We start from the raw sequence: 27364 nt of genomic DNA on the forward strand, positions 1-27364 counted from the left end.
TCTGTGAAACTTTCACTATTCACGTCCTGTACGCACATTGCATTTGGCATGTCATGTGTTTTTACTTGTTAGAAGCATATTAAAACTACTGTACATTTCTTCTTCCTCTGAAGATTATATGGTTTGATTTGAGTGTAGGCACGCTAATGATTTTGTTGTTGCACTGGTATAATGTTTGTGCTTTAAGATATGTTTTCTTTAGACATTTGGATGATTAAAATAGAAACTTTCCAGTCTGATTTTGCAGAAATATGTGTAATAACCATGACCTTATAACTTCGCATTATGTTGTTAAAACGATGTGCCAGCACCACTCGAATCATGTTTTAATAAAAGTCCGATATTTGATGTAGATCAAACATACAAGTTTACATTGATTTATATGAACTTTCATCTGCAAAATAGTTTAAGAACTTACAATATTTTAAATGGTAAATCTAAATGGTTTCATTAAACATTTTAAATGCCCCAACCATATGATGCAGTATTAAAAGGTTGTGGTCATTTCACACGTTTCTGGTTGTGTTTATTATATATATATATATATATATATATATATATATATATATATATATATACATATATATATATATATTGAGCAAAACATACCCTTTATGTTTTGTAATACAATAATCAAATCAACTTTCTTTCTACAACATCTAATTTAATGTGACGCTTCTCTTATTTTGTCAAAAACAGAATAATTGTATTTGCATTGTGTCTCAGCATATAATAAACTGTGCTGCTTGGTAATAAATGCTCCATAAGGCTCAACTTGCAAGCAGCAGACACAAAAGATCTAAATTTCCATCTCTGAAAGGATAATTTAACCAGTTTGATTTTAACAAAAGCGATGAAGCATATTGCTACAGATTAGATCAGTCTTGAGGGGAATTACATGTTCACTTGTTTTTGTAAGATAGCAGATTTACAATGAAGATTTTTTCTTTTCTTTTCAAAAAAGAAGAAGAAGAAGGCAAGCATTTGCTTTATTATGTTGTGGTGATGATGTACCTCTCATATTGATCCTGCCTCCTGTTCTCAATTTGCACTGTTTTTCCTCTTAACCACTGCTAACTCTGTCTGTTCTGACAGAGTGGCTTTACTTCTTTGACAGTTCCCATTTTGAAGTAAGAGACATAAAATAGTCACTCTGGGGAATTTTCCAAAGTTATCAGAAGCAGCCACGTTGGACTGGAAGTCTGCTTCCAGTTAATTGAGTGCTACATCAGGTGTTTAGTAACAGAAATAACCCATCTGGTCTTGTTGTGTAATTATTCTTAGCGCACACCGGCACATATTGCAGCTACAGCACTTGGCTGTGATGTCTTTATCTCTCTTTGATCAGATACCCATACTCTAATCAGATAGTGTATACATCATTCTGTCAAAAGTATTTCACTTTCATCTTAATATGTTATTATAAATGCCTTGTTTCTGTTCAATAAATCATTGTTGTTTGATAAAGGTGCTGTGCTTGAAGATTGAACTAACATTTCAACAGAGCTCCATATGAAAGCAGTGCAGGAATGTTCTTTATAGCTATGACTTACCTAATGACATGTCTGTAGCTACATTTTCATTGTGAGACCATTCAGCCGAACATAAAAGAAATGAATAGACCTGCCCCTCCCTGTTGCTGCTCAATCAAACTCTGAATATGGATACTCAAATTGGGCTTATTGTAGCACAGATAACCATAAAACATCTGTAGGGAGATTTAAAACAATGCCAATGACTCGGTGATATGTCATTTGTTACGTGTGTATTGTCAAAATAATTGGATTGACATCCTTGCCTCCCTCTGTGTCTGCAGGAGTCAGTTGTGTCGGGGAGAGCGGTGAGTCAGCCAATATGACAGAGTGCCTGCGATGGGCTGGCCCCCTGCCCCCTCAGATCAGGGACTGCCGGGTGGCTTGCAAGGATGACTGCACTCTAACTGCTTGGTCCAAGTTCTCTGAATGCGCTGGATGTGGCACCTCCCGCAGTCGCAGGCGCTCGCTCACAGGTACAGAGTCATTTCTTCACACATTGACACAGATATCCCTCAAGGCATCAGTTTGGTATGATTAGATTCATAGGTCAAGCATTGTGACATTGGAAAATCTCAATCCGTGTATCTTAATGACTCACATTGGTTGCCGTTTATCTTGGGCTACAACGCCTTCAACCGTTGTCACAGTCAGTGCTACACTAGAACCACAATTGGAAACGTATAAAATCCCCTTGTATTCCAGGAGAAACTCAAATACATTCCTTGATCTTCAGAGGTGTCGTCATGGCAGCATATTCCCTCTTCAGTGTGTTAAAAAGCCACTGCACTTTGACACACTGTGCGTAACACAATCAACTCCAGTCTGTGGCCGTTCTGGTTCTGTTACTGTAACGTTCTACTGTCCCAGTAGTGTTATGTCAGGTCTAAATTGGGTCTCCCACAGCTTGTAATCCCTTATTTTAGTGCAGATGGCAAAACCTGAATTACATGCTGTGGTTGCAGACCAGGCTGGATACTATTTGTCCTCATGAATATTTGATCCGTTGCCAGAGGGGCTGTAGTAAACACACCCTGTCTCCTTCTATAATGCTCTTAGAATCCAACACGTGAAATCAGCCTGAGCTCTGTGGCGGGTTTTTTATTTGGAATGAGTGTGTTCATGTTCAGCTGGCCGTAACGTTCATTATAGCTCAGTATTTCAACTCGTTTATGCCAACTTTTACATTTTTCTAAATTTCCCTGTCAGGTAAATTGAAAGAAAGCAAATCCAGTGTGGGATGATGGCAGCTTACCAAGGCATCTGCATAGATAACTCATATGTTGAAAAGCCTCCTTGAGCCATGAGTCATTTTGATGGTCCAAAAAGCTGTTTAACAAGTGCATGCCTCTTAGACTTCCTTTGCTACAACTACATCCACACAGAACACATAGGCAAATGCTGTGAATGCAGTAAACACAAGATCGCTATTACCAATACATGGAAAAACGTAATATGGAGACATATGGTAACATAGATGTTGGTGCTGGACACAGCACACAACACAAGAAATATGATTATCTCATTTGCATAAAGCATATAATGACAGGCATTCCACAGTTTATGTGCCATTTTTGTGTTGTCATAATTCAGCAGCTTCCTCATATCATGCCAGTTATTACCCATATCAAAGGTGTGTTTACAGACAGAACAAATTGAGGGCTTGAGAGGAGACAGACAGAACATTTTGCAGCCACGCCTCAGCACTTTGTAACTGTTAAGCTTCTGACACCTATGTACACACACACACACACACACACACAACACATTTGACACCAATCACGTTTCTCTTTCTCATACTTCATTTATGAATTACTCCATCTTCACTTTCCCCCTTTCTCCCTCCACCTCCACAATGTCAAACTCCTACCCAGCCTGTGAATTCATTCATATATAGTACATACATTTGAATCGAGAATGGACAAGTAGAGAAGGAATAACTGAAAAAAGTAATAAATTATATAATAATAATAATAATTATAATAATAAATGAATACATTCATTAATAATGATTAGACACCAAAGAGAAGGCAATCAAACAAAAAAATAAAGGCTGTAAATTGCCTCATTTGGATAATTAAAAACATCTGAATATGTGACAGTGCATCCATATTAGAACTGCATGGGTGGCTCCGAGGTCAGCGCTTTAACCTTAAAGCAAGAAAGTCCAGAGCACTGCTGCAGCCTTTCTGTGAGGAATTTCCATGAATATCCCATGTAGGTTTCCTCCAGGTACTCCGAATGTTCCCCACAGTCTCAGGACATTAAGTGATTATTCTCTATCGCCCCATAGGTGAAAATATGTTTTTGGTCTATGTGTATCTGTCTACCAACATAGTAGTTACCTGTCCAGAATACACACCACATGTGTACCTACCCACCTACCTCTTAGAGTCCTGCATAAGATCAGGCACCCACTGGGCAAAAAAGGTGGTTTGCAGCTTGTATTTTGTCTTCATTGTATCCCAGATGCAGATAGAACAAAGAACATGCTGTTTGGATTGCAGGTGATGGATAATAAGTAAAAAATGAAATAACTGTATTACATTTTTCAATGAATGAATTAATGAAAATAATTCCATGATAGGGATGTTTTTTTATTGATAGAGATGGCTATTCGCAGGCTACTAACTCAGCTGTCAGACGTGGGGGGTACCAAGCAATTGTAGGCTATTTATAAAAATGACCTTTGCATGAGCTCAACAATATAGTGGTCAGAGGTGGATGTTGCCTCTCTGCTCATTGATGAATGCATGCTGAGATAAATCCCTAAATCGCATAAATCAAAACTTGGCACTCCCCTACAGTAAGTGAAGTGTACACTGGTCTGGATGTGAAGGCTTTGCAGAATAATATGATCGTTTGATTTGCATCTTTAAAAGTGCTGCAAGTGATATTATGAAACAAATCATGCATAATATTTAACTGATACTGATATGATGATATACTTACAATGAGTAGGATGCAGTGCACCATGGTAGAGAAGACTGAAAGCCTAGTTCTGCCATATATCAACAAAACACTAAATGAAGATCTCCTCCTGCACCAACAAGATCTCCAACATAAACGACAGAATAGGTCGTTTGTCATTACCACCCATAATAACTCATATGAGCGTTTTGCAGTTCACAGTACAGAGCGTTTCTAAAAAAAATAGTACACATGTCATTACACATACACATACTGCATTTCACATACACGTACTGCATTACACATACATGTAGTTCATTACACATACATGTACTACAGTAAATAAATGTACGTCAATGCCAGAAGTGAAGTAGTTTCGAGGGTGATGTGACTACCGGCAGTAACATAGTAACATAAAAATGTGATGCACAGAACATGAGCCACTAACGTAATGTTTTAATCACATCGTTTACTTTTGTTTTCACATGGGACACAAACTCCGTTCTCCTGGGCGAAAGTCCTCCAATCATTACTAGTCCACCAGCTAGAGGGCAGCAGAGGACGGTCTATCACATTAATCGGCTGGTGGGGCAGCTGTGGCTCGGTTGAGAGAGCGGGTTGCCCCCCGATCGGAGGATTGGTGATTCGATCCCTGACCGTGGCAGCCTACGTGTCGAAGTATCCTTGAGCAAGATACTGAACAGATACAGAAATTGCTCCCGATACTGCGTTTATCGTGTGACAATGAATTCCCAATGGTGGCAGGTGGCACCGTTTAGGGTAGCCTGCTACCAGTATGAATGTGTGTATGAATGGGTGAATGAGCGCAGTCTGTAGTGTAAAGTGCTTTGAGTGGTCGCAAAGCGACTAGAAAAGCGCTATATAAGTGCAGGTCCATTTACCATTAATATAAGTCGTAATTTGCTGCCTGTACAAACAACCTATATGGTCATTTATGAGGGGGGAACAGTCTCCCTGCACACTATAGGTTCCTGTTGCAGTTATGATGTTATGTCAAGAGCTCTAAAAACTTAAACTCTGTTCACTCTGGGGAATAAACATCATAGGAGAGACAAATCTTCCACTTTATTTATATTAATGATACGGATATCTTAACATTAACATAGGATATGATTTATTGATGTGTTAATGACATATTTATGTAGATGCTGCTGTAATCTCAATCCTGTCAGAATAAAAGACAACTTGACTTGGGTGGAAAAAGATGTGTGCATCAAATTTTCCCCCCATCACTTCATTGGCAAGTAGTGAGTTGTAGCTAATTTGTTCCTCTCGATCAGCTTGTTGAACGTTGTATGGGTATTCAAACATTACGTTCTGTGAATTTCTGCCACAGATCAGAGAGCAGAGTTCGGGTGTGTATCTGTAAGAGCTTAGCTGAGATAAATGGTTTAGCTACACTATCCAGCTTTGTTACTGAGCCATTCAAAATTGCTCCGACTCTTCTTTGTGAGAATAAGCTTTTAAGTACCTCATGTGTATCATTTTTAGCTTGGACTGTTAAAGAAATACTGTAGTTCAACTGGTCAATTTACTATAGGGAACTGAATTTATTTTATTTTATAGCTCAGTTTTATCTTTGCTCTTGTGTATTCTCTACTTTATGCATTTATTCTCCTCTTAAAGTGTCTGATAGTATGCTGTCATTTTATCTTTTTATTGTGTATATAATTTATTGACTGTATGTACTGAGTAATTGATGGGTTCAAATCTACTCAGACTTCTGAGATAGGGTGGAGGTTTGGCAGTAGACTGGAGTGCATTTCAGGAGAGGATTTCTATGGGATTTATTATGCAGCTATCTCACAGTACATGGATTTTACTATCAGACATTATGTTACAGGAGAGTTTAGCTAAAAAAGAATAGAGAGACTTATTTTTTTACGGCACGACTGTTCTGGGACTGTTGACTTGTATTGTGAGCCATATAATCTGTGGAATTAGAGAATATATGTAGCAATATCTGGTCTTTTAATATGATCAATTTTGCAGTGTTAGCAAATGTAGTGTTAGACTTTATTATCTGTATCTGTATCATGGATAGAAGACCGGACGTGGGCGTGGTTGATACCCAAAGTCACCCCAAACTGGACAATCATTTTGTAACCTAACATTCATTGGCAATGCAATTGAACATAAACTGATATATTGGTATATAGTTTTCTATGATGTTAGCATGTCCCCGTGTCAGCGTGGGTTCTCTCCGGGTACTTCGGCTTCCTCCCACAGTCCAAAAACATCCACTTAGGTTTAATTGGTGACTCTAAATTGCCCATAGGAGTGAATGAGAGCGTGGTTGTCTGTCTCTATGTGTCAGCCCTGTGATAGTCTGGCGACCTGTCCAGGGTGTACCCGCCTCTCACCCAATGTCAGCTGGGGTCACCTCCAGCCACCAGTGTGTGAATGTGTGTGTGTGAATGGGTGAATAAGCACTGTCTGTAGTGTTAAAGCGCGTTGTGTGGTTGCAAAGACTAGAAGAGCAGTCTAGTTACCATTTACCTTTTCCACTTCATCATACTGTGCCTTTAATTTTGCCTCTTTCTTTTTTACACTGGAAATAGAAACTATTTACAGTAAAGATGCATGGAAAAGGAAGAATAAATTTAACTTCTACAGATGCTGCATTCAAATTCATTCAGATGCATTCAGATGCTGCATTCAAATTCATTGATGTTTGGATTGTGTTTTAAGTCTTTCTAAAATTTAAGTCATTCTAAACTTAAATTTGAATCTAGAGTTTTTACTGACAATGTCCCAGAGTCTGGTCATGAAGTCACCCAGCAGCCCTCCAAGCAGGCCTTAATTGTGTTTTTCTGAATAACATATTCCGATTTGGGTACAGTCCACTATCATTAGATGTTCCAAAAAAGAAATGAATGTTCAAAACGATCTCTTGTCATTGTAGGAGCAGATGATTATTTTGGTTTGTTTTAGAACTGGATTTGTTTTAGTCAAATTACATGTTTCCACTGTTACAGCTCTGCCTGACTGGACTTGATTCACTTTGGGTACCAGGTTTTTTTCTCCATTTCCTTTCCCACTTCAGAACGTACCTGTGGCACTTTTCAGCTGATTGCGGTAGTCATGCTGAGAGAGACTGCAGTGACGACCAAACGGTGGAGTGCCTGCACTTCGTCAACACAACTTTTTGCTAATTGAAAACTGAAAAGCAGTTGAATTGAGTCAAGTCGAACCATGCTGTGCCATGGAAAACTCTACTGCTCTAAAAATGTCTTGCTCCTCTCAGTAGCCTCATACAGTCAGAAAAGTGCTCCGACTGTGAGATTTAAGTATATAAACAAATACTCATGAATCAGTCTTACCAACTTTTCAAACTAAGAAATGCAGTGTTTTTAGAACATCCGATTCTTTCCCCATCAGATCAATGACAGATAGCAAGTTGAGGGAAGGTTCATTTTGATATTTCCCGAAAGGGGACATCAATCTTCTATTGTCTATCTATTGACATCTTTTTCAAGCTAATTCATCCGTGGCCGCGCCACTTCTGCAAAGCTTTTCAGCACACTTTCGACAGTATTGCAGAGACAAAGAAACCTACGAGCACTGTGGCTGTCAGTGGAGCATCAGCTCAATATGTAATATACAGAGATCATTTTAAAAATGATGTTCACTTTTAATGCATAATGCTAAAACAAGCCAATATTGCAGGCTTAAATGCAGGTTGTTTGTGGTGCCTGTTGGTCTATGTGGTGCTGCTGCCGCTAATGTAGTTGTCAGTGAAGTGATGTTGCACTGGCTCTCCACAATCAACCACCAGCAGTGGCGTAGATTGAACAGATTGTTGGTGAATTGCCATGCAACAGCAGTGGGTTCACACTCTGTGAGGAATGTTTGCAATCAGACCCACTACAGAAACAGATGGGCTGCTTACTGGGCACACAGGAGGCTGAGGACACCCAGGATCCATGAAACAAATAGGGGGCACAAATATAGGAGGATTAGGCGTAATTGCAGTGCAACTTTTTCACTAGTTTGCGTTTGTGTCAGTTGGGAGTTTGTTTGTTTCTTTCTTTCTTTCTTTCTTGTAATTGTTTTATTTTACAGAAAAAATGTGTTCACTTTAAATATGACAGTTACCTAGAGATTTGCTTATTATTTGTGGCCTTAAAAAGTATCAAAGCCACAGTTTGGGCAGGTTGCAGTTTGACTGTAAGGACCAGCAGGGTAGTTGTATATGTGTCATTTTAAGGTGAGACATTGTCACTTTTTGAAAGAAAAAGTAGGATTCTTCCTCTTAAAAATGAAAAACTTAAAATAAAAAACTCCTCAATTGATTACATGAAGGGTTCCTTACTCCAACCTAAACAACAGAATAGACCGTTTGTCAGTACCACACATAATGACAAATATGAGTTATTGTCAAAATGAAACATACCACTGACCTAGGTTTAGGGCAAAAAATAATCGTGGTCCCATAAATGTACGTTAATGTGAGTCACATTTTGCTGCCTGTACAAACGCCCTTTATTGGCGTTTTTGAGGGCAGACCGGTCTCGACTGGCATGTGGTCCTGAATCTGTACCAGTGTATCACCATGTTTCAGCATGTCACAGATAAGCATTTCAGTGGAAGAGCTTCACACAGCACACACCACCAGGAGACGTTTAGTGTTTCCTGCTTGTGGTCCCATTCCACTTGCACTCAGTTAGTTAGTCTAATGATAATGTCATTAAAGCAACTGACTCAAGCACATTTGGGGAACTCAAAGAAAATGGCCACTTTTAAGCAAAAGTCTCACTTTATGGAGAAAGTTATTATAATGTAGTGGTGGTAGTGTATAGTGTATAGTGTTTGTTTGTTTTTTAACAAAATTATTAATAGATATTAGACAGTTTGTGGGTCAACAGCTGCCTAGTATTAATCCTTGTAAGCAGCCTATAAGCTGTAAAAATGTGTCATTATGCTATTTTTAATACTTATAGTAATAGTAATAAGTTAATAATAATGTAAATCATTTTATAAAGACTTATAAAGCCTTTATGACCTGTTAAGGTTATTACAAGGACCATAATACAACCCTGATTCACAAAAAGTTGGGATGTTGAACTTTCTTTTTTGTGAAAATAGACTCCCAACTTTTTTTGAAATTGGGGTTGTCATAAGTGATACTGGTTCGTGTTAACATGCACATCAAGAGGCAGTGACTGACTCTTTTTTAAAAATTATAATTTTTTTAAATGTACGATAGCAAAACTGACACGTGTAACACAGCAGGACATTGATATCAGTTGAGAACGGAAACTCTCTTATATAATACTATTCAATGATGCGAAGCACACAATCAATCATGAAAGAGATTTTTCAGCAGTTGGACAGCTTGACAGTTTGTATCTGTTACTTGTCCAGATATTAAAAGTGACAGTATCTGAAAGGGAACACATGCCTTTCAGCTGCTATTTTACTTTCCTGCTCATGCTCATCTATTAATAGTCATCAGATGCAATGGACAGGAGTAATTATTTGAAGCCTGAAGTGAACTGTATTGAGAGGTTATAGCTCTAATAGTCATAATGGAGGTCTTAATGGAGGTCTGTAGCTTGAAATGAAAAATTCATTTTCACCCTCATTAGACAAAAGAGTATTGTACTGTACTGTATTCGGATTTAAAAAAATAAATCACTACTGAAACAACTGCTGTCAGCCCATGGTGCAATTCTGCATCGATTAATAATAATAATTGATTAACGTTGATGACATGATCTTTGTAGTAGCCCCAAGCATGTTTGATTTCACAGAAACACTTTGGCACATTATTGTCCATCAAGAGATGCCTCACCTGACACCCACAGGACATGTTTTGTGTTGTGGGCTATAAGGGTGGTCACCACAAGTTGAGCTACACAAGGAGTTGCTTGAAATTGGGAAATATATGAAAAGTGATATTAGATGAGGAGAGGCAGACTAAAAGCGCGTTCACCAAAAAGAGAATCGCAGCATTTAATCACAAAATAACTCCTGAACAAAACATCCCGGACTAAAGATAGAAGTGTGTGTGGAAATCTGTGCAGATATCCATTGTCTGCTATTTTTTGCACTGTTGTCAACGCCTTGAATCAAAAGCTCTCTGTGCACTGTGGATCATTAATAATAAACAGCTACCACTGTGTGCTGCTGAGAAGTCATGGATGAAAAAGAAAGAGAGGGGAATAAATGTGCATCAGGAGAAAAAAGGCAGTCGAATTTTAAGGGAAAGAACTTGTCTTTCTGTGTTTTCTCCTCAGTGGGAGAACGCTCAGCTGCAGCACTTTTTACTCTTTTGGGTAGCTCACAATATACCGTGCGTGCTGCGACTAAATATACTGTATTTGCATACAAATGATACACTAAAGGTTAGAAATATAGAAATTGTGCTGCAGCTGAATAAAACGATAATCTTGTTTGTATTTTTCATTCTATTTACACAGAAAGTGTTGTTTCCCTAATATGTATAAAATTGCCCAGGTCTAAACTTTGGAGATTTTAGCTTCAATAACGTACCACAGACATTAAGTGTGCAACATTTCCGAAAGGGCCTTCAAAATAAAGAGAAAATTAAAGTTTAATATGCTTTCAAATAGCACTAATCATCCCCCTGGGTCATTTAGAGCGCTTTCTGATTATGCATTACTGAGAGAAGGGCTTTCTTGCTACTGGTCATAGAGCACTTTTGACTGATTGGCTATTAATTTGTTAGGATAGTTTACTAAAATAAAGTCACACTATGGGAAAGAGTAAATGGATCTTTTATAACCAACTTTGCTTTGTTTTAAAAACAAAAAGGTAAAATTGACAGTTGATTTCATGTGTACAAATTTAGTTTAATTTAAATCAAGGCTGTCAAAGTTAATGTAATTAAGCGTTGACACAAATTACTTTTAATGCCTCTTTTTTTTTGATACATTAAAGCAGGTTGTAATCCACTGATTTGCACTCTCATGTTGAGAGTACATTTTGAACAGGTATCAAATGTGTGATTAATTTGCAATTAAGTATGGATAATACTGCAATTAATCACAATTAAATATTGTAATGAATTGACAGCTCTAATCTATCTGCATCACAATAAACGTTGGATTTGTCATATGGTGGGCTACAATCCACTGACGTACAGAAAGTGAATGATGGACTGCTGCTGCTTGTATGCAGACGCTGTCATTGACAATCACAATGATACAAATGAACAATTATGCCCTGTTTGTAGTTTGCTGGTAATCTAGTTTGCTGATGCTGTAAGAGTATGAATGCATTATTAATGACCATAAATAAAAGAACAAAAGAAATTCATTGTTCTTTATATTTTTACTTAAATTCTGATCATATTTGCCTTCCTTTCCATTCCAGTTTGCTGAACTGTTCTTTCCCTCCATGAATTGATGTTTAAATGAAACAGTAAATCTATTTATGCGTTCAGTAGCTCATACTCTATTCCAACATGGGAAAAAAATTTGCTTCGAGCAGTATTCACACAGTGTTTATCACACACCCAGTGCACAGTAACTCTCCATTGTTTCGTCCATCTTCTTCTCAGGACGCAGTAAAAAGAAGGAGCATTGCCTGAACGAGGAGTTACACCCACTGGAGGAGACAGACACTTGTCCCTGTGATGAGTTTTTGTCCCAGCCCTATGGGAACTGGTCCGCATGCATCCTCCCTGATCCTTCAGCTCCAGGGTCCCTGCAGGGCTGGATGAGCCAGCGGGAGGTGAAGGAGTGTGGCCAAGGACTGCGCTACAGAGCTGTGGCCTGCATCGACCAGCAGGGACACCTGGTCAACCCCACACTCTGCACTGACTCAGGTAGGACTCAAAGACACACCGCTTACTGCAGGGACTAGGAATTTCACTAATTTGGCATATTGACTATACAAATTTGTAACCTGATATTTAGACTGAATCAGCATTTTGTTTCACCTCTTTCAGCCTGACATTGTGTTCATATTACTACTGTTTAAAACTATTTTCCAATGAAAGTAGCTCACTCCAACTCCAATTCTTACTCATTAAAATAACATGCATGGTTGCCCATAAAGTTTGAATAATTTTGTTTTCCAACACAATCCTGTTAATTGTGGTTTCATTTTCATTGTGATATGTTTGGAAGAAATCGATTAATAAAGCTTTTGGAAGATATACACATCTGTCAAGAATAAATCACGAAGAGGTAAAACATATTTTATTCCAACTTACGGCCAACCACGTATTTCCTGCTATTTTTTGAAAAGGTCACCACATTATCACTTTTTAAAAATAAGTTATAGGTTTTTTTGAGAACTTGTTAGCTGTGATTTTGGTGAAACTATGCCAATGGTGTATATTAATGCCATGTCATAGGCAGTGGTTTTAAAATGTTTAGTTTCTGCATCATTGTCCTATTGATTTTTTTGTTGTTGCATATTTCAGTGTAAGAGACAGTAGGGTGAATAATGCTAATAAAGTAATCCAGAGACAGCAAACAAATAAAAGCATTACACAGTGTGAAAGCCTTTAAGCAGTCTCACTATGCCGTGTTGCCACAGTGTAGGAAGGAGACACTCATTAGTCACATAATTAGCTCTTGGTGTCACGGTGAGCAAGTCCAAGGTCTTGTGGAGTGCGGGCCAGTGGCATGTCTGTCTGACATTATTAATGTGATCTTCACTGCAGCCGCTGAGCAAGTCTGAATCAGACCTCCCCCTCCTCTCTGCCAATGTTCAATTCCAGGCTACATGGTGGAGGTTTGCCACATCCCTTGCCCTCTAGACTGTAAGCTCAGCGACTGGTCGGCCTGGTCAGCCTGCAGTGCGTCCTGTGGCAGCGGGTTGAAGATCAGGTCCAAGTGGCTCAGAGAGAAAGCTTTCAACGGGGGACGCCCGTGTCCCAAGCTGGATTTGAAAAATCAGGTAAAATGTGCACCAGTGCTTGTATATACATAGCTTCCTGTACAGTACCTGAGGGGAATAAATTATGGAAGGTAACTGTTTTAGTGACAGCATGCTGATGTCTATGTCTTTGAAGTGGAAATGAGCTCATGCTGCTATTCTTAAAAACCATTGTTTGACTGTATTTGTGTTACACCTGCTCAAGCACAGTTTATGGGCATTAGGTTAATGTATTTTAGTTTTCATATGGAGACAGCAAAAATTGACAACAAGGTTGACTTCATCATCCATCTACATTGTTCTCAACTCACCCTTTCCTGGACTTGTTTCCAGGCACACATATAATAGAGTGCAGATGAGGGCAGTCTACACTCATGTTCACCAGCATTTAAGATGAAGGCCATACTAAATATGTTTGCATAATTCTAATAGTGTCCACACTGCTCCATGTTTTACAGGATTATGGTGCATGCTGTAGTTTGCATTTTAATCTTACACATCTCCAGTAGGCATTTTGGAAAAGATTTTCTTGCAGCCGTGGTTGAGGTGCAGCCCAACGCTGTCACACGAATACACAGTGAGCTCACATTTCAATGATAAGGTTATTACCCATCTGCCAGTGGGACTCCTGGGTGACCTGTTCATTCTGCGGTGTCTTCAGTCAGACTAAATCATTTGCCTTGCAATACATACCCTTTCCTTGACATAAAAAACAGGGTGGTGTCAAGTAACGAAAAGAAGGGGGACAGAGAGGGAGAAGTGGACAGATGGGAGCTTTTGATGTTCCATAGTCAGGTTTTTATCCGCAGCCCTGAATATTTTGTGACAGCACACCTCTCATGGGGTCATGGTTTAAAGAGGGGAAGTGTTTTATGAATGCTGCCTCTATGCTTGAATGGGCTTGAAAGGACACTTTGGTTTGTAGAGGTCAGTATGGAGATGAGGCATGGCGGTGTGAAAAATATTCCAGTGTGTTCTAGTGGAGATTTGTGTACAGATGGTTAAGTGCCCACTAACAAGCTCTATATGGCCCCTGTAGTAATGCCCTGTAATAACCCTCGCCACTGAAATTGAAGCTTGCTGTTGCCAATGCCCTCGCGGATTTATCCTGAGGGTGGACCTGGCCTCATTGTTAACATTATCAAATTGGCCATTTAAAGTGAAGTACATCTGTCCAAGGTGTGGGTGGAAAGACTCTATAACCTCTTCTCTCGTTGAATAGGCATCACTGTTGTGTTTCACAAGGGAACTCCTGAACAAGAGACTTCTTGAAAAGGTGTCAAAAAACTAGCTTTCTCCTTCAGGCAGCGCACTTCACCGCTCAGCCTTCATACTTACATTTGGTCCTTAGTACTTTATTGAGTCTCTGTTAGGGTGCAGCGTGACAAAGAATATTCACATCCGTAATGGCTCTCACCCTCTCGCACAAACACTTGCTATCTTATCGCCCACTGTGCACTACTCTATAGCCCGAATGTGGCCTCGCTCCCACCAGCAGATGTTTCCCCTCGAGCCACGGCCAGAAGTGACTAGCTTGACAGAGATGAAATTTACAGTGCGCCACAACTCATCCTCTCATCACATGGTTGGGTGAGCAAGTAAGATAGGGAGAGAGATAGAGAGGGAGACAGAGAGAAAGAGAAAGTGCCACCATGAAAATAACGAGCAAAAGTGGCCGCAATGTCGAACAGACTGTGTAGGAGTTTGGCTGTAAAGTAAACTGTAAGCGTGCTGTTAATGAGGTAAGCTATAAGAGTTTCTTTGGTAAAAGGAAAAAAAAGGGCAAGTGGAATCAAGATGAATTATTCATTCATCACCTCAATGAAAACCTGTCATTGTGGATTTTTTGCCCCTACTCCAAAACGAATGTTCAAGTAAAAAAAAAGGATAATTAAAGAACTATTCAGTAGAATGCTGCTGATTGTGCTTAAGGTGGTTTTTCCCTTTTTAAATAAATCCTTTCCCTATACAGCAATGGTCTAATCATAGCTACACACACGTAATGGGCACAGAAGGCCTGTCGAGTTTTATTCTGCCACATGCTGAAGCAGTGTTCATGGGGCTGTAATAAGGCCTGTCCTGCTGTTTATTACATTAGGTCAGTTAGTTCACACTCCACAAGCCACTATACAAGTCTTGTAACATTAAAAATGAAATATGCTGTTTTAAAATACAAACAATAAAGCATCACAACCTCTGTTTCGCTCAGCCAAGAACCTATTAGTATTGTTCAAACTGCACTCTAGTTTTAACAAAGTTAAATATTTTTCGTTCCAAACAGCTGCATAAAACTTTCTGCAAATTAGTTTTTTAATTCATAAAAAAGTTATTATAGAATATACTTTTTGAAATTAATATAAAAATACCCACAAATATCCAAATGCTGATGAAGTGATGTATCTTTACGGATTGATTTTACAGAACAGCTATTTGTAGCTTATATTTGAACACAAAATGCCCTGAGAGAATGCCACAGAGGGATGTCAAGGCAGAGCACACAAACCGGATCTATAATTACAGAAGACATTTGAATTTCATCAAAACTCCCACAAGTGTTTTCTGCCAAATACTGATTTATCAAGCGGTATATGCAGCATTTCCATATAACATAACAGAACTGTCTTGACTGTCTGCCAGCCTCCTTGCCAGTCAGATAGTTATTTTTTCATTCTATTAAAGCCTGGGGCCTCCACTCCATCCTCACCGGCCCTGTCCTATGGAGAAACAGCTTTCCTGTCCACCTCCGAGACTTCTCTACCATATGTTGTGTGTAGTGGGAGGTTCCTGTGTGTGTGTATGTGAGAGCAATCTATAAGGTTACAAGACAGGTGCCTTTGTTGGTGTGTGGGTGATGAGCTGGCATGGGACACAGAGAAAAAGCGTCCCACTATTCTCTTCTTTTCCACTTTTTCAGTGTTGCTTTTGCATTATGGAACTTGTCCAAGAAAAGTTTTCATACTGTTAAATATATTACATTACTATCAATAATAAATCATTATGTGTTGGACTTTTGCTGCTTTGCTGTTGTGTTGTGTGTGGGTAGTGTTAGTGTTGACTATTTTTTTGTCTGGGTTTCTGTAAGGACAATTCACAAGTTACAGTTTCTATATATTTCTTTTCTCAGAACATCACTTACTGCCGCTACTATAAGAACCTTGTTTCCGAGAATCACCTCCTTCTATTATGGAACACCACAAAATCAATATGTTGTCTATTTGTGCTGTTGATGTAGGTTAAATAAGATGCTCTGCCTTGATACTTTCTGTTCTTCACATAATGTATGGACAGAAAGAAATAAGTTCCCATGTTCTAAATATATTCCTGATAAGTGAGTTGTGTACATTTCCCCCCTCTTCTTAAACCATACACAGCACAAGAACATAAGTATGAGAAAATAACTTAATTACAATGCCTCTTTCACATGCAAACTATGTGCATCACATGTTGAAAGTGGATTCATGTGAAGTGAAAACACAGTCCTGCATCTTTTCATCAAATATTAAATTGCACATTGCTAGGGATGCAGCAAGCATTGTCATATCAAGATAATTATAATCATATAGAAATTGCATTGGCTGCTGTCTGTTAAACCTGAAAGAGTGACACAGTATGTCACTATCTATAATGCCAATGTAATGCACTGTTCTGTCTCGCTCTCCTTATTCTTTTTCTCCACCTGAGGCTTTAAATAGCCTTTAATCAGCAAGTCTGCACGCCAACAGTCTGATCATGCCACTTCAGAACAAATGTATGAAGTACATAATCATGTGAGCACTCCACATGTCGACTGCATTCTGAAGGATTTAATATTGGTGCACACAGGCACAAGCAGAAGTCAATGTTTTCATCCGTGCTGTTGGAAGCCCTTTATCATTGCAAGTTTCTCAAATGGTTATATTCACCGTGTATAATAAATATATATGAATATATATTACCATTGTTAATATTTAGTTCCAAAGCTCCCTGCCTTACTTCATCAGATGAAGCATTTGGTGTTTGCGAGGCGCCTACATATCATCATTGGATGCCTTGGCTCGGTTCAGCTGGGTGTTTGTGTACTTGGCGAATGTCAGTGAGCTATGAGACTGCTGATGCTGGTGGCTGTTTTTCTCAAAACACTTTATGCTTTGCTGTGGTGCCCATTTAGAAGAACAGTCAGATACAGTTCATTATAGGCATTAATTTGTCGAGGGTTTTTTTTTTATTGCTTCCCCACAGTTCTGCTTGTGGGCAATGTCATGGTGCCTGCTGGTATGGCTGCCAAGCTAAGCTCTTATGGTGCTGCTATCTACCCGTGCACAGTCGTTTGGTCCTTTCCTCTTAGGAAATAAATTGAGATGATTTATGCTATTTGTTAACAGCAGTGAACTTAACTATTCATATGAGCACTTTTGAGGTATTCATCTCCCATCTAATGTTATTAGCACTGTTTTGGGGTCGCTAGTTGAGGGTAATATTTATATATTGGCTTTAAATCCTTTAATATAGGCCTTGTTTATTTGGCTTCAAGGTAAACAACATTTTTAGATCAACACATTCAGATTTCCCACATATTCATATCAGCCTCAGAGAAACATTTTGCTGCTGTCTTTATGGCATCTGTGTCTGTAAATATAACCACCACCTGTTTGGTCCCTAAACATCTGATCAAAATTCAGGGTTATGTGTCATGCTCAAGGACGTTTTGACATGTGGACCACACTAGTCTCTGTTTAGACTATTTGAACTAATGAGGGAGTTTGGCTTTGTTCTGCGTTGCTCCCAAGAGCATGCAGGGTTGAAAAGAGTGATGACCAAACTATCTATTATGTGCAACACCTGCCACCCACTGCGTAGAACCATAAGCACTATTGGCAGCTCCTTTGGTGCCAGGATGCTGCACATCCAGGATATGAAAGAGACACCTCCCGCCTGCTGTTTTGAGCCTCTACAACCTGCTACCCTCAGTAGACCATAACAACACTGGGATGATCAGACAGCCATAACATCCAGGTGTTAACTTTTTGCTCCCAGTTTGTCTTTAAACATATGGTGTTGGTATCTGCCTCACCAATCATTATTATCTGATGTTAATGGGGCAACTGCTCTTCAGGGATATCATTATTATCTTATTCACGTGCCATTTTGAGCTATTTTTTCACTAAACAAGTACAACGCAAATAAATCACTTTGTCCCTTTATTTCTTTACTTGTATCATATATTATACATTTCTTTTTATGTTTGCCTAAAGCTTCTTTTTGTGTATGTTACTCCCCACTACTACGTTTTAACACGTTTTACTTTAGTTGCTGGTTCACTTCCTTTGCTCCTTTTAGCTCACTTAGCATGACTTGGTTTTTAATTGACCTGATCCTCTGTCTTAACTGTAGACAATTCATTAAGCTTTTATGGTAAAAAATTTTTATGGTAAAATCCCCGTTAGTTGCTGTTGTAAGGGCGGACAAGTTTAGTAAAAAGAAACTTATCGACGCTGGTGAGCAAACAGCAATGCCAGAAGTAAGCTCTTTTCAAGAAAAAGCCTAGGCATTTTGAATAAAAAAATTTTTTAAATGGTACTGTTCTCCTCCAATGACAGTATTATGAGAGAAAATATGGCTGTTTTCTTCATGAATATAAAGGGCTCCCCAAAGTAATTGAGATTAAATATCTAGGAACCATTACCGTAGATAGGAAATTTCATAAAAAGTCATCCTAATCCATCCATCAATAGCCAACAACAGACAATAGCAAGTCTGAATAAGCTAATGAATCCCAAATATCACAATAGACAAAAGAGAACAAATGTTCTTGTTTTTTACCTGAGTGCACCCAGGTGTTAAACTCATCTCTCTCCTTCATTAGGATGAAAGGCTTTTGGAGCCAACTGCTGATGGAGCTACCTAAGGCCAATGAGGTGTAATTAACGTAGAGCTGTGCTTGGGCATGTGTTATTCTCCCCCTGTAGGCCCAGCCCAAAAAGCGAGGTGTCTCCTTGCATTACAATCCATGCATATTGTTAAGGCAGCCTGAAGCGCTGCCACCCAGAAAGGCTACATTTCGGAGCCTCTCTATCTTTGCTCAAAGCCTCTAGCCACCCAGATGGTCCACAGCATTTACTTCACATACAAAGGTTAATCACAGCTTCTATCTGCTAATTAGAAAAACAAATTATATTAAGTGACTGGGTGAATACGAAGTACTTGCTCATTATTTGATAACTGGGATGATTTTTTGAAAGACTCCATCTTTGCAGTGAGCTTTGTAAATTAATAAAACAAAAACAACCAACAAGCTCTAGTTTTTAAATCCACAGACCCTTTATTCGGATTAATCCAAATTCAAAACGGACTCTTTAGTGATTCTAATTAACAATTTATTAACCATAAACTGTACAGCAGAAGTGGACCTAGCCCATGTGGTGTTGTGGTGGTCAGAGTATGCTGTGGAGACTTATCAATCATAACACAGTTCCTCTTTATTCCCATTTATTTCGTTAAATGGCGCCATAATTCACCAAATGATCATCATGCTGTATTGAATAAGACTTAAAACTAATGATGGAGATCATAAACTCATTAAAATGTTTTCTGAGGAATAAATCAAGTGAAAAGTAGGGTAATTATCTTCATTCACAACTAGTCTAAGGTACTTCCTTGTTGGCTTCACTCTGAAGACCAGTAGTATGTTGCTTGGTATTAATCCTAATTAATGTCTTTATATTCTACAATGTCATAAATGACATTGTAGAATGATGCTTTATCCAAAGTAACGTACAAATGAGAGTTAATACAACACAAGCAAAGATGAGGTCAATAAACATAGCAAGAGTAAGTGACGTGGGTTAAGTTTGAGTCCATTAGGACGTCAGTGCTTTTAGGTCACGCGATACTTATCATTGTCATCTGTGTAGATCAAGAGTGAAGGTGGTCAGTAAAGAGTTGGTCTTCAGTCTGTCCTTAAAGATTGATAAGGACTCAGCAGGTCGGATGGAGTTTAGAAGTTGGTTCCACCACCGGGGCACTACAGATGAGAAGAGTCTGGTTTGAGACGTAGAGGCCTTCAGCAGCAGAGGAGCCAGACGTCTTTCACTCTTGGAGCGTAGTGGGCGGGAGGCTTTGTGGACCTGAACAAAGGAGTTCAGATATGCCGAGCTGTGCCCATTGCTATTTTTTAAGCAAGAGACAAGACTTTGAGTTTGATGCGGGCTGTGACTGGGAGCCAGTGCAGAGAGATGAGGAGCAGAGTGACATGTGCTCTCCTGGGCTGGTAGAAGATCTGCAGAGGCTTGGTGGTGCAGCAGGAAGACCTGCCAGTAGAGAGTTGCAGTAGTGTAAGCGCGATAACACAAGGTATAACACAAATTTTTCTGATGTTTTCAGTCTGTTGCAGGTTGTTACATGTTTCATGTGCCAACCACCCTAAGACAAAGATACAGACAGTATTAGACAAAGAGACGGAGTAGAATTATCACTTAACAGGAATGAATAAAACACCAAGGGCCCCAGTGGGGCCTGCAGGTTTTAATAAAACTGTGAAATTAGTTGTGACATACCAATGTTTTCAGTGTTAGTCACAGGTTGTTCTTTCAAGTACAAATTGCAAATTCATTAGAACCGTGGCAGAGAGGCATTGGCTCTGATATGACAGGGGCGTTCATTCCCAAATGTTTGTGCAAGTATGTGACAAAGATCTTTTATTAAAAGCAGATGTATTATCAAAAGTGGATGCAGGGTTAAGTGCTTGCGAAATGTCTCTGCTAATGCACTCTTGTCTTGTTGAGCTGTGTCCTGGTAATAGATAACAAAGTAAATGAGAAAAGGAAATCATTTCAGAGCTGGAAATAGAGCTTGATGGCAAAATAATGTGTGTAATTATTGAAAGTCATGCCATTGCCCTGCAGTAGAACTAACAGGGAGGTCTGAGAAAGCTGACAGATATAAATCTTGTAAGGCTCTTGGTTCATTGACACCTAACTGGAAATTGTGGGATATGTAAACCAACTCAGTGGTCAAAGATCACTACTTTCTTTAGTGTGATTATGTTATTGTGATCTTGAGAACATAGAAGAGTTACAGCTGTACATCACATGAAATGTATATTTTAATACAGCTCGACAGTGTAATAACACCATGCTGTTCATTATCATGTGTGCCAGAAAAATAAAAACTAGCTCGCTACTATATTTGAACACAATAAGAGGTTAAGTAGCTGTACATAGATAAAGTTCCACAGAATAACATCTTTAGTTGCATGTAGGGTTTTTTTCCTCTCATGGCAGATTTGTGCTCCCCTCAGGAGCACATTGATGTTGTCCCCCCAGTCTTAAATCATCAGGAAGTGTGAAGGGATCAGTGTGTCAGCGGGGCTTAAGAGCAGATGACAAAGTCGGACTTTCTATTGCCTTGGTACAGAATATCTTCTTCCTACAGCTTTTTTTCTGATTTAGTTGTTGTGATTTAGGGTTATCGAATTAGCATCCAATACACATTTTTCAGCAAAACGTAATAGGCTTTGTGGCTGCACCTTATCTACTCTCATCTAAATCATTTGGCTAGCTTGGATTTCAGCAGAAACAAGGGCTCTTCTTGCAGCCGTATGTCTTTTGTGAGCGCGAATAGGCGTCTAACTCACACAGGCTGCCATCCTAATGGCTGCTTTATATGTTGCCACATTCTAAACTTTTCATTTCATGAGAGGTCATCATCACATGGGAATAGATCCCACTGTGTTTCTCAGAGGAGCCATTGTTTTCTAACTCATCCATGGGCTTGCTGACAGTAATAGCACAGTCTATTTGAAGTTGTAGTCACACTATGACAGTTAGAGAGATTTATAGAAGAGGGTGCTCATCTTTAAGGCTTCCTGTCCCATTTTCTCTCTGTTTACAATAATAATGTGCCATCCCTGCAGGAGGGCCTGTTGGCACTTGGTGTGTCCCTTGTGTGTATGCTTATGGGTGTGTGCGTGTGCGTTCTTTATATGTAAGCACATGAATAATCGTGTAATCGCTTACAGTGTGTGTTTATGTGTGTCTGAGTGCAATGGGGGGTTTTCATCAAGTTTTTGAAGGCATTTCTTTGGATACAAGCCATTATCATTATCTCACACAGTAATTCAGAAAGTAAAACAATAATGCACAGTAATTTAGAAAGTATAACAATAATGCAATTGCTTTATATGCCATGCACGTGGCAATTTCACAGCACAAATGCCCTTTCAGAAACCAGGTGATGTACATGACATTCAGAGCATATCTACGGTTCAGAGTGTGAGCTGGGGTTGACTCTACATAGCTCTCGTTCTCATTCCCAACACGCCACATACAGATGCTTAACGATGCCCTTTGGCTTCACTTTTTAACACACGGGGTACTCACATGCACACATGGCCGCACCAGCTACACATGGACAGAGAGCGACTTCATCCTCGGGTCAAGCCTGTTCACGCAGTATATCTTTAAAAATATTTGTTTCCCGTTATATTACCTTTCTGAATGTTGTGTACAGCACCTACATACATATTACCACAAATAAAGATCAGTTTAACCTTGTTCCTTTTAGATGTGCACAGTCATGAATAATTAAATGAAGATATCCAGAAGGCTCAGCAACTTAAACATGGATGCATGCTCTCACTATAACCGAGCTGTGAGTGCAGTACATGTCTAGTTTAAAGGTGGTTATGCTTACAGCAAATGTTAGTATTATCTTTGGTCAGTGGATTTTATTTGAAAGTATTAAAAAAAAAAGCAAATAAAGGAAACAGAAAAGCCCAAACTAAGGTTTCTTGTCGACAACAGTTACTTTTAGTAACCCTGTTTAGATACAGAGCACACAGCCTCTCTGAGCATATGCTCATTCGCGCCGACTTCCCTCTCACCATCTCCAGACAAATTAATTTCTCGGAGTTGCCTTCAGCTGCAGGTCTGGCCATAGCACAGCTGTTGCAACCAACTGCAGCACTTTAAAACTCTCTCAATACCATGAATCATTCAGTTTGGCAAAATATGCAGGACCGCTATATTCAGTGCAGATGATGAAGCACTTAATCATCCTTTACCCTCATTAATGAAACACGGAGCAGAATGCAGTATTTTCTAAAATCAAATTTAAGCAAAACTATACATTTCTGTCACTGCAGGCAAAATCTAAACTAATGATCATATCATTGTTCTTCTCTCCCCTGCCCAACTTCTGGCTTGTCATGCACTGCTAATACGGACATCCCCGCAGGCTCAGGTCAGTGCCGTTCATTCTGTACATATACTCTGCTATAGCTAATGAAGACTAAATGCATGCCAGGTCTGTCCCAGACACATATACTCTTGTGACCCCTTTGGTCGAGAGAAAGAACAATATTTTGATTGGAGAGAGTGAAATAATTTATGTGAATTGCAGCACTGGGATGATATTCCATCTGATTTTTAACTGGAGGGAAACAGATTGACATTTTCTAAAGAAGGACTTCATTATGTGATATTATATTTTATGAGGAGTCGATAAAGCTTTTGAGAGTGTGCTCAAAGAAATTGAGCCGGGTAATATCCTTCTTGTATTGCTTATCCAAAAAAAAAAAAAATTCAGAAGTGTCTCAAAGAGAACAAAAGAGCAGATGATAGAGATTGACTGAGATTGCCCATATAACATATAACCAATGAGAGACCCGGTCTGAAGATTTAGTTTGAAGCAAATCCAGTATTATTCTGCTGTCTTTGTGTCATGGTGCACCAGCTTTAACCTGCCAACAAATGATTAAATATCTTCCTGACATTATAATCCATTTGATTAATGCTACAGTCACACGATTTCTCAATATACAATGCTCAGTAGTGCTCAATAAATAGTACATATATTGCGGAAAAAGTAGCTAGAATTTTTTTTTTTTCTTGTGACCAAAATTAGCTGTTAAGCTGAAATTGTTTTTCTACAGTAGTAGCGGAGAAAGTGGGAGCAGAGCAGTTGCCAGTTTACCCAGCAGGGGCATCTGCAGGGACAGATGGGAGATGATGAGGGTGTGTAATAGGCATCTGTGTGGCCCGTAGGGGAGGGAATACTCAACACTCATTCCATTTCTATAGTCTGCACACACACACCTACCCCCACAAACACTTACAGACACCCATTACAGCTTGTCATAGCTTTTTCCACAAATTGTCCTCTAGAGTATACCTTTTACTGTGGCAGACTGTTACATAGATTGAGAGTAAACATGTGTTTACAGGAGCATTGCGCTGGCTGTTCCCTTGGTTATACGGACATGCCAGAGTCACTGGTTGAGTGGGGAGAAGTGAATAGGCTCAACATCCGGCCAATTACATCCTCAGCTGAAAGGGCCTATTGCCATGGTCATTGTCCTATTAAATTCTGCATGCTGTTCTTTCCATATCATGCATAGGTTTTATTTCAGTAGATATCAAATAATAATAATTATAAGAATACCTTCTTGTCCTTTTTCTGCAGTGGTAACATGTGAATCAGTTAGTTCAGAGCCCCGCTGTGGTGAAAGGTGCTTTTTCTCCAGTTCAGGGGTTAAACATGATTTTATTACACTCACACTCTACTCCAATGCTCATACTCTGAATCTAGAACATATCAGTGACATCTTTCTGTTATCTAACTCCACCATCTTTGGCAACTCCTCAATGAGTCTTCTCTTAATTGGGAATAGTATGGACTTCAAAATGTCCCAGGGAAGCAATATGCATATCCATAGCTGCACAAGTGTTTGATGTTAAAAATAAATGAAAAAGAAGAAAATACTAGCATATGTTATTTCCTTAAGCATGAGTTTTATCCTTGAAAAATTATACCTTGTTAGGTATAATTTTCTGTTAGATTTACTAAAGGAAAACCCATAAGGAATACTGCTTTTAACCTAGAGACACCTCATTAGTGTGAAATTGAAAGTGTCCCTATTATCTTCTACATTCCCTACAAGTGTATGCACTGACTCTATACATGTAGTATGCTGGTGTGTGTTCATTATGTGTGTCCAGGTTTTCCAGGTTACACACTCTGCTGCTTTCTCTCTATAATCCCTCATGTGTGTTTCTTTCCTTGTGTGTGTGTGTGTGTGTGTGTGTGTGTGTGTGTGTGTGTGTGTGTGTGTGTGTGTGTGTGTGTGAACGTGTGCAGGTGTACGAGGCTGTGCCGTGCCACAGCGAATGCAGCCAGTACGAGTGGAGGATCGAGCCCTGGTCCATTTGTACGATCAACACTGTGGACGACCTGCCAGCCTGTGGGGAGGGAGTCCAAAGCCGCAAGATCAGGTCAGTGAGCGGGCTCGGCTTGGCAGACTGCAGCCTGGCACTGCAACACACACGGGGAGGGGGAGACTGGCAACGGTTCTGTAGCTGGCACTCACGTTGGTCCTGACACTTGCAATGCCAGGGGAAAACAAACAGTCAAAACAAACTACTGCTTCCTAATGAGTTGTTAGATATTTTGTAGTGCCTTTTTCACTGCTACTTAAAATAGCCACAGAGGGAAGCTGTTAAGGGTTGACCTTTTGTACAGGTGTTGGTGTTAGATTACGCACCATGGGAAATGGGAAATGCCCAGTGGTGCTATTGTGTCAAAAGCCACTTAATTGAACTTGCTTAGCATAAGTGTACCTTAAAGTGTGACTCACAGCCACAAATGTAAAACTGGTCCCAGTCAACAGCTGCTGAAAAGGAGCACAAATCTGCCTGTACAGTTTCACAGGGACCCTCTTTCTAATATTTCAAAGTTCCCATTATTTTCTCCATTTCACAAATTTGCAAACAGTTTGAAAGTTAAACTTTGTTCAAAGTTAAACTTTGAATAAACCTGCCAGTTCCTAGCTTTCACAAGAATTTTTAACAGTAAGTTCAGGAGTGAAAGTCTGCTGAGAATATATTTGCTAAGAGCTCTTTATAGTGAACTAAATTTATACAGTATATTAGTGATATATTAGTTATTTTAAAACTCCTCACACTCGTCTTCTTAGCTCTTTAAAGGGAAATTTCTTACACTTAAACACATCTTTATCAGTACTTTCAATGAGAGTTTTCACACCTTTCTTACCTATGTTAAGTCATAGTTAATTAAAAGAATGGCTTTCATATTAGAAGAGAGAGAGAGTGAGAGAGAGTGAGAGAGAGTGAGAGAGAGAGAGAGAGAGAGAGAGAGAGTAAACTGTACCCTTATTCACAAATACATTTGATGATAAAACAGACATTCCTGTAGTCTTTCGTTGCCACATCTGCAATATCCTGAGTCATGAGTGGTCTTCTGAGATGCAGGTGGAGATGCATTTTAATGCCAGATGAGAATAGACAATCACACCTTGTGATCGTATTACAAAGTAAGATAATTCAAATAAAAACTAAGGTCTCCAGTGTCAAAGTCACACGTTTGGTAAATTCAACCATTCAGCCTGAGGTCTTCTCCTTTTAAGATAAGATAAGATAAGATAGGCTTTATTGTCATTGTACAGACTTATACAACGGAATTGGGAGTACATCAACTGAAGGTGCATTAAGTAAACAACATTAAACTGATAAAAACAAGAATAAACAAATAAAACTCTTAGGAACAGATCAAATAGAGCTGATGTTGTAATAAATGAATAATTTAAATATGAAGGATAAGGCAGTAGGTATATTGCACATATTGGATGATATTGCATATTAGAGTTGTGTTGTTATACATGAGTATAAAAGCTGAAGACATGTTATTGAGTCATGTGAGTGTTGAATGTCCTGATAGCCCACAGAAAGAAGTGGTTTTTCAGTCTGTTTGTTTTGGCTTTTTTTGCTGCAGGATAATGATGCCGTGCTATTTCTATCTTAACCACTAAATGCTCTGTTGCTGTTCAAGAAACATGGGTCATTTGAAGCCACTTTAAAATACCACCAAATGGACTTATTGAACCCATGTTTCGTTTTAAATGGATAAATCTTTAGAGAACCCAGATGCATGGGACAAATTGTAGAGACCCTGTAGAAATAAACAAGTTGCAAAAGCTCACCTTAAAGAGGAAAAAAGTCAAAGCTATTTTAAGTCACAAACTTAGAAATGTGTTTCAAAACTCAAAAAAGGAC

At 39.1% G+C, this 27364-nt stretch overlaps 1 protein-coding gene across 1 annotated transcript in view; it reads left to right on the forward strand.

Annotated features, from left to right (window-relative positions):
- Positions 1 to 27364, forward strand: part of thsd7ba (thrombospondin, type I, domain containing 7Ba) — a 195366-nt gene that overhangs the window by 145725 nt on the left and 22277 nt on the right. Inside the window, exons 16-19 of the mRNA XM_059342920.1 lie at positions 1817 to 2008; positions 11992 to 12258; positions 13162 to 13340; positions 25434 to 25567. Of these exons, the coding sequence (XP_059198903.1) occupies positions 1817 to 2008; positions 11992 to 12258; positions 13162 to 13340; positions 25434 to 25567 (772 nt within the window). The remainder of the gene's footprint in view (positions 1 to 1816; positions 2009 to 11991; positions 12259 to 13161; positions 13341 to 25433; positions 25568 to 27364) is intronic.

This window comes from Centropristis striata, chromosome 10, assembly GCF_030273125.1.
Source record: "Centropristis striata isolate RG_2023a ecotype Rhode Island chromosome 10, C.striata_1.0, whole genome shotgun sequence".
NCBI classification, from domain to species: domain Eukaryota; kingdom Metazoa; phylum Chordata; class Actinopteri; order Perciformes; family Serranidae; genus Centropristis; species Centropristis striata.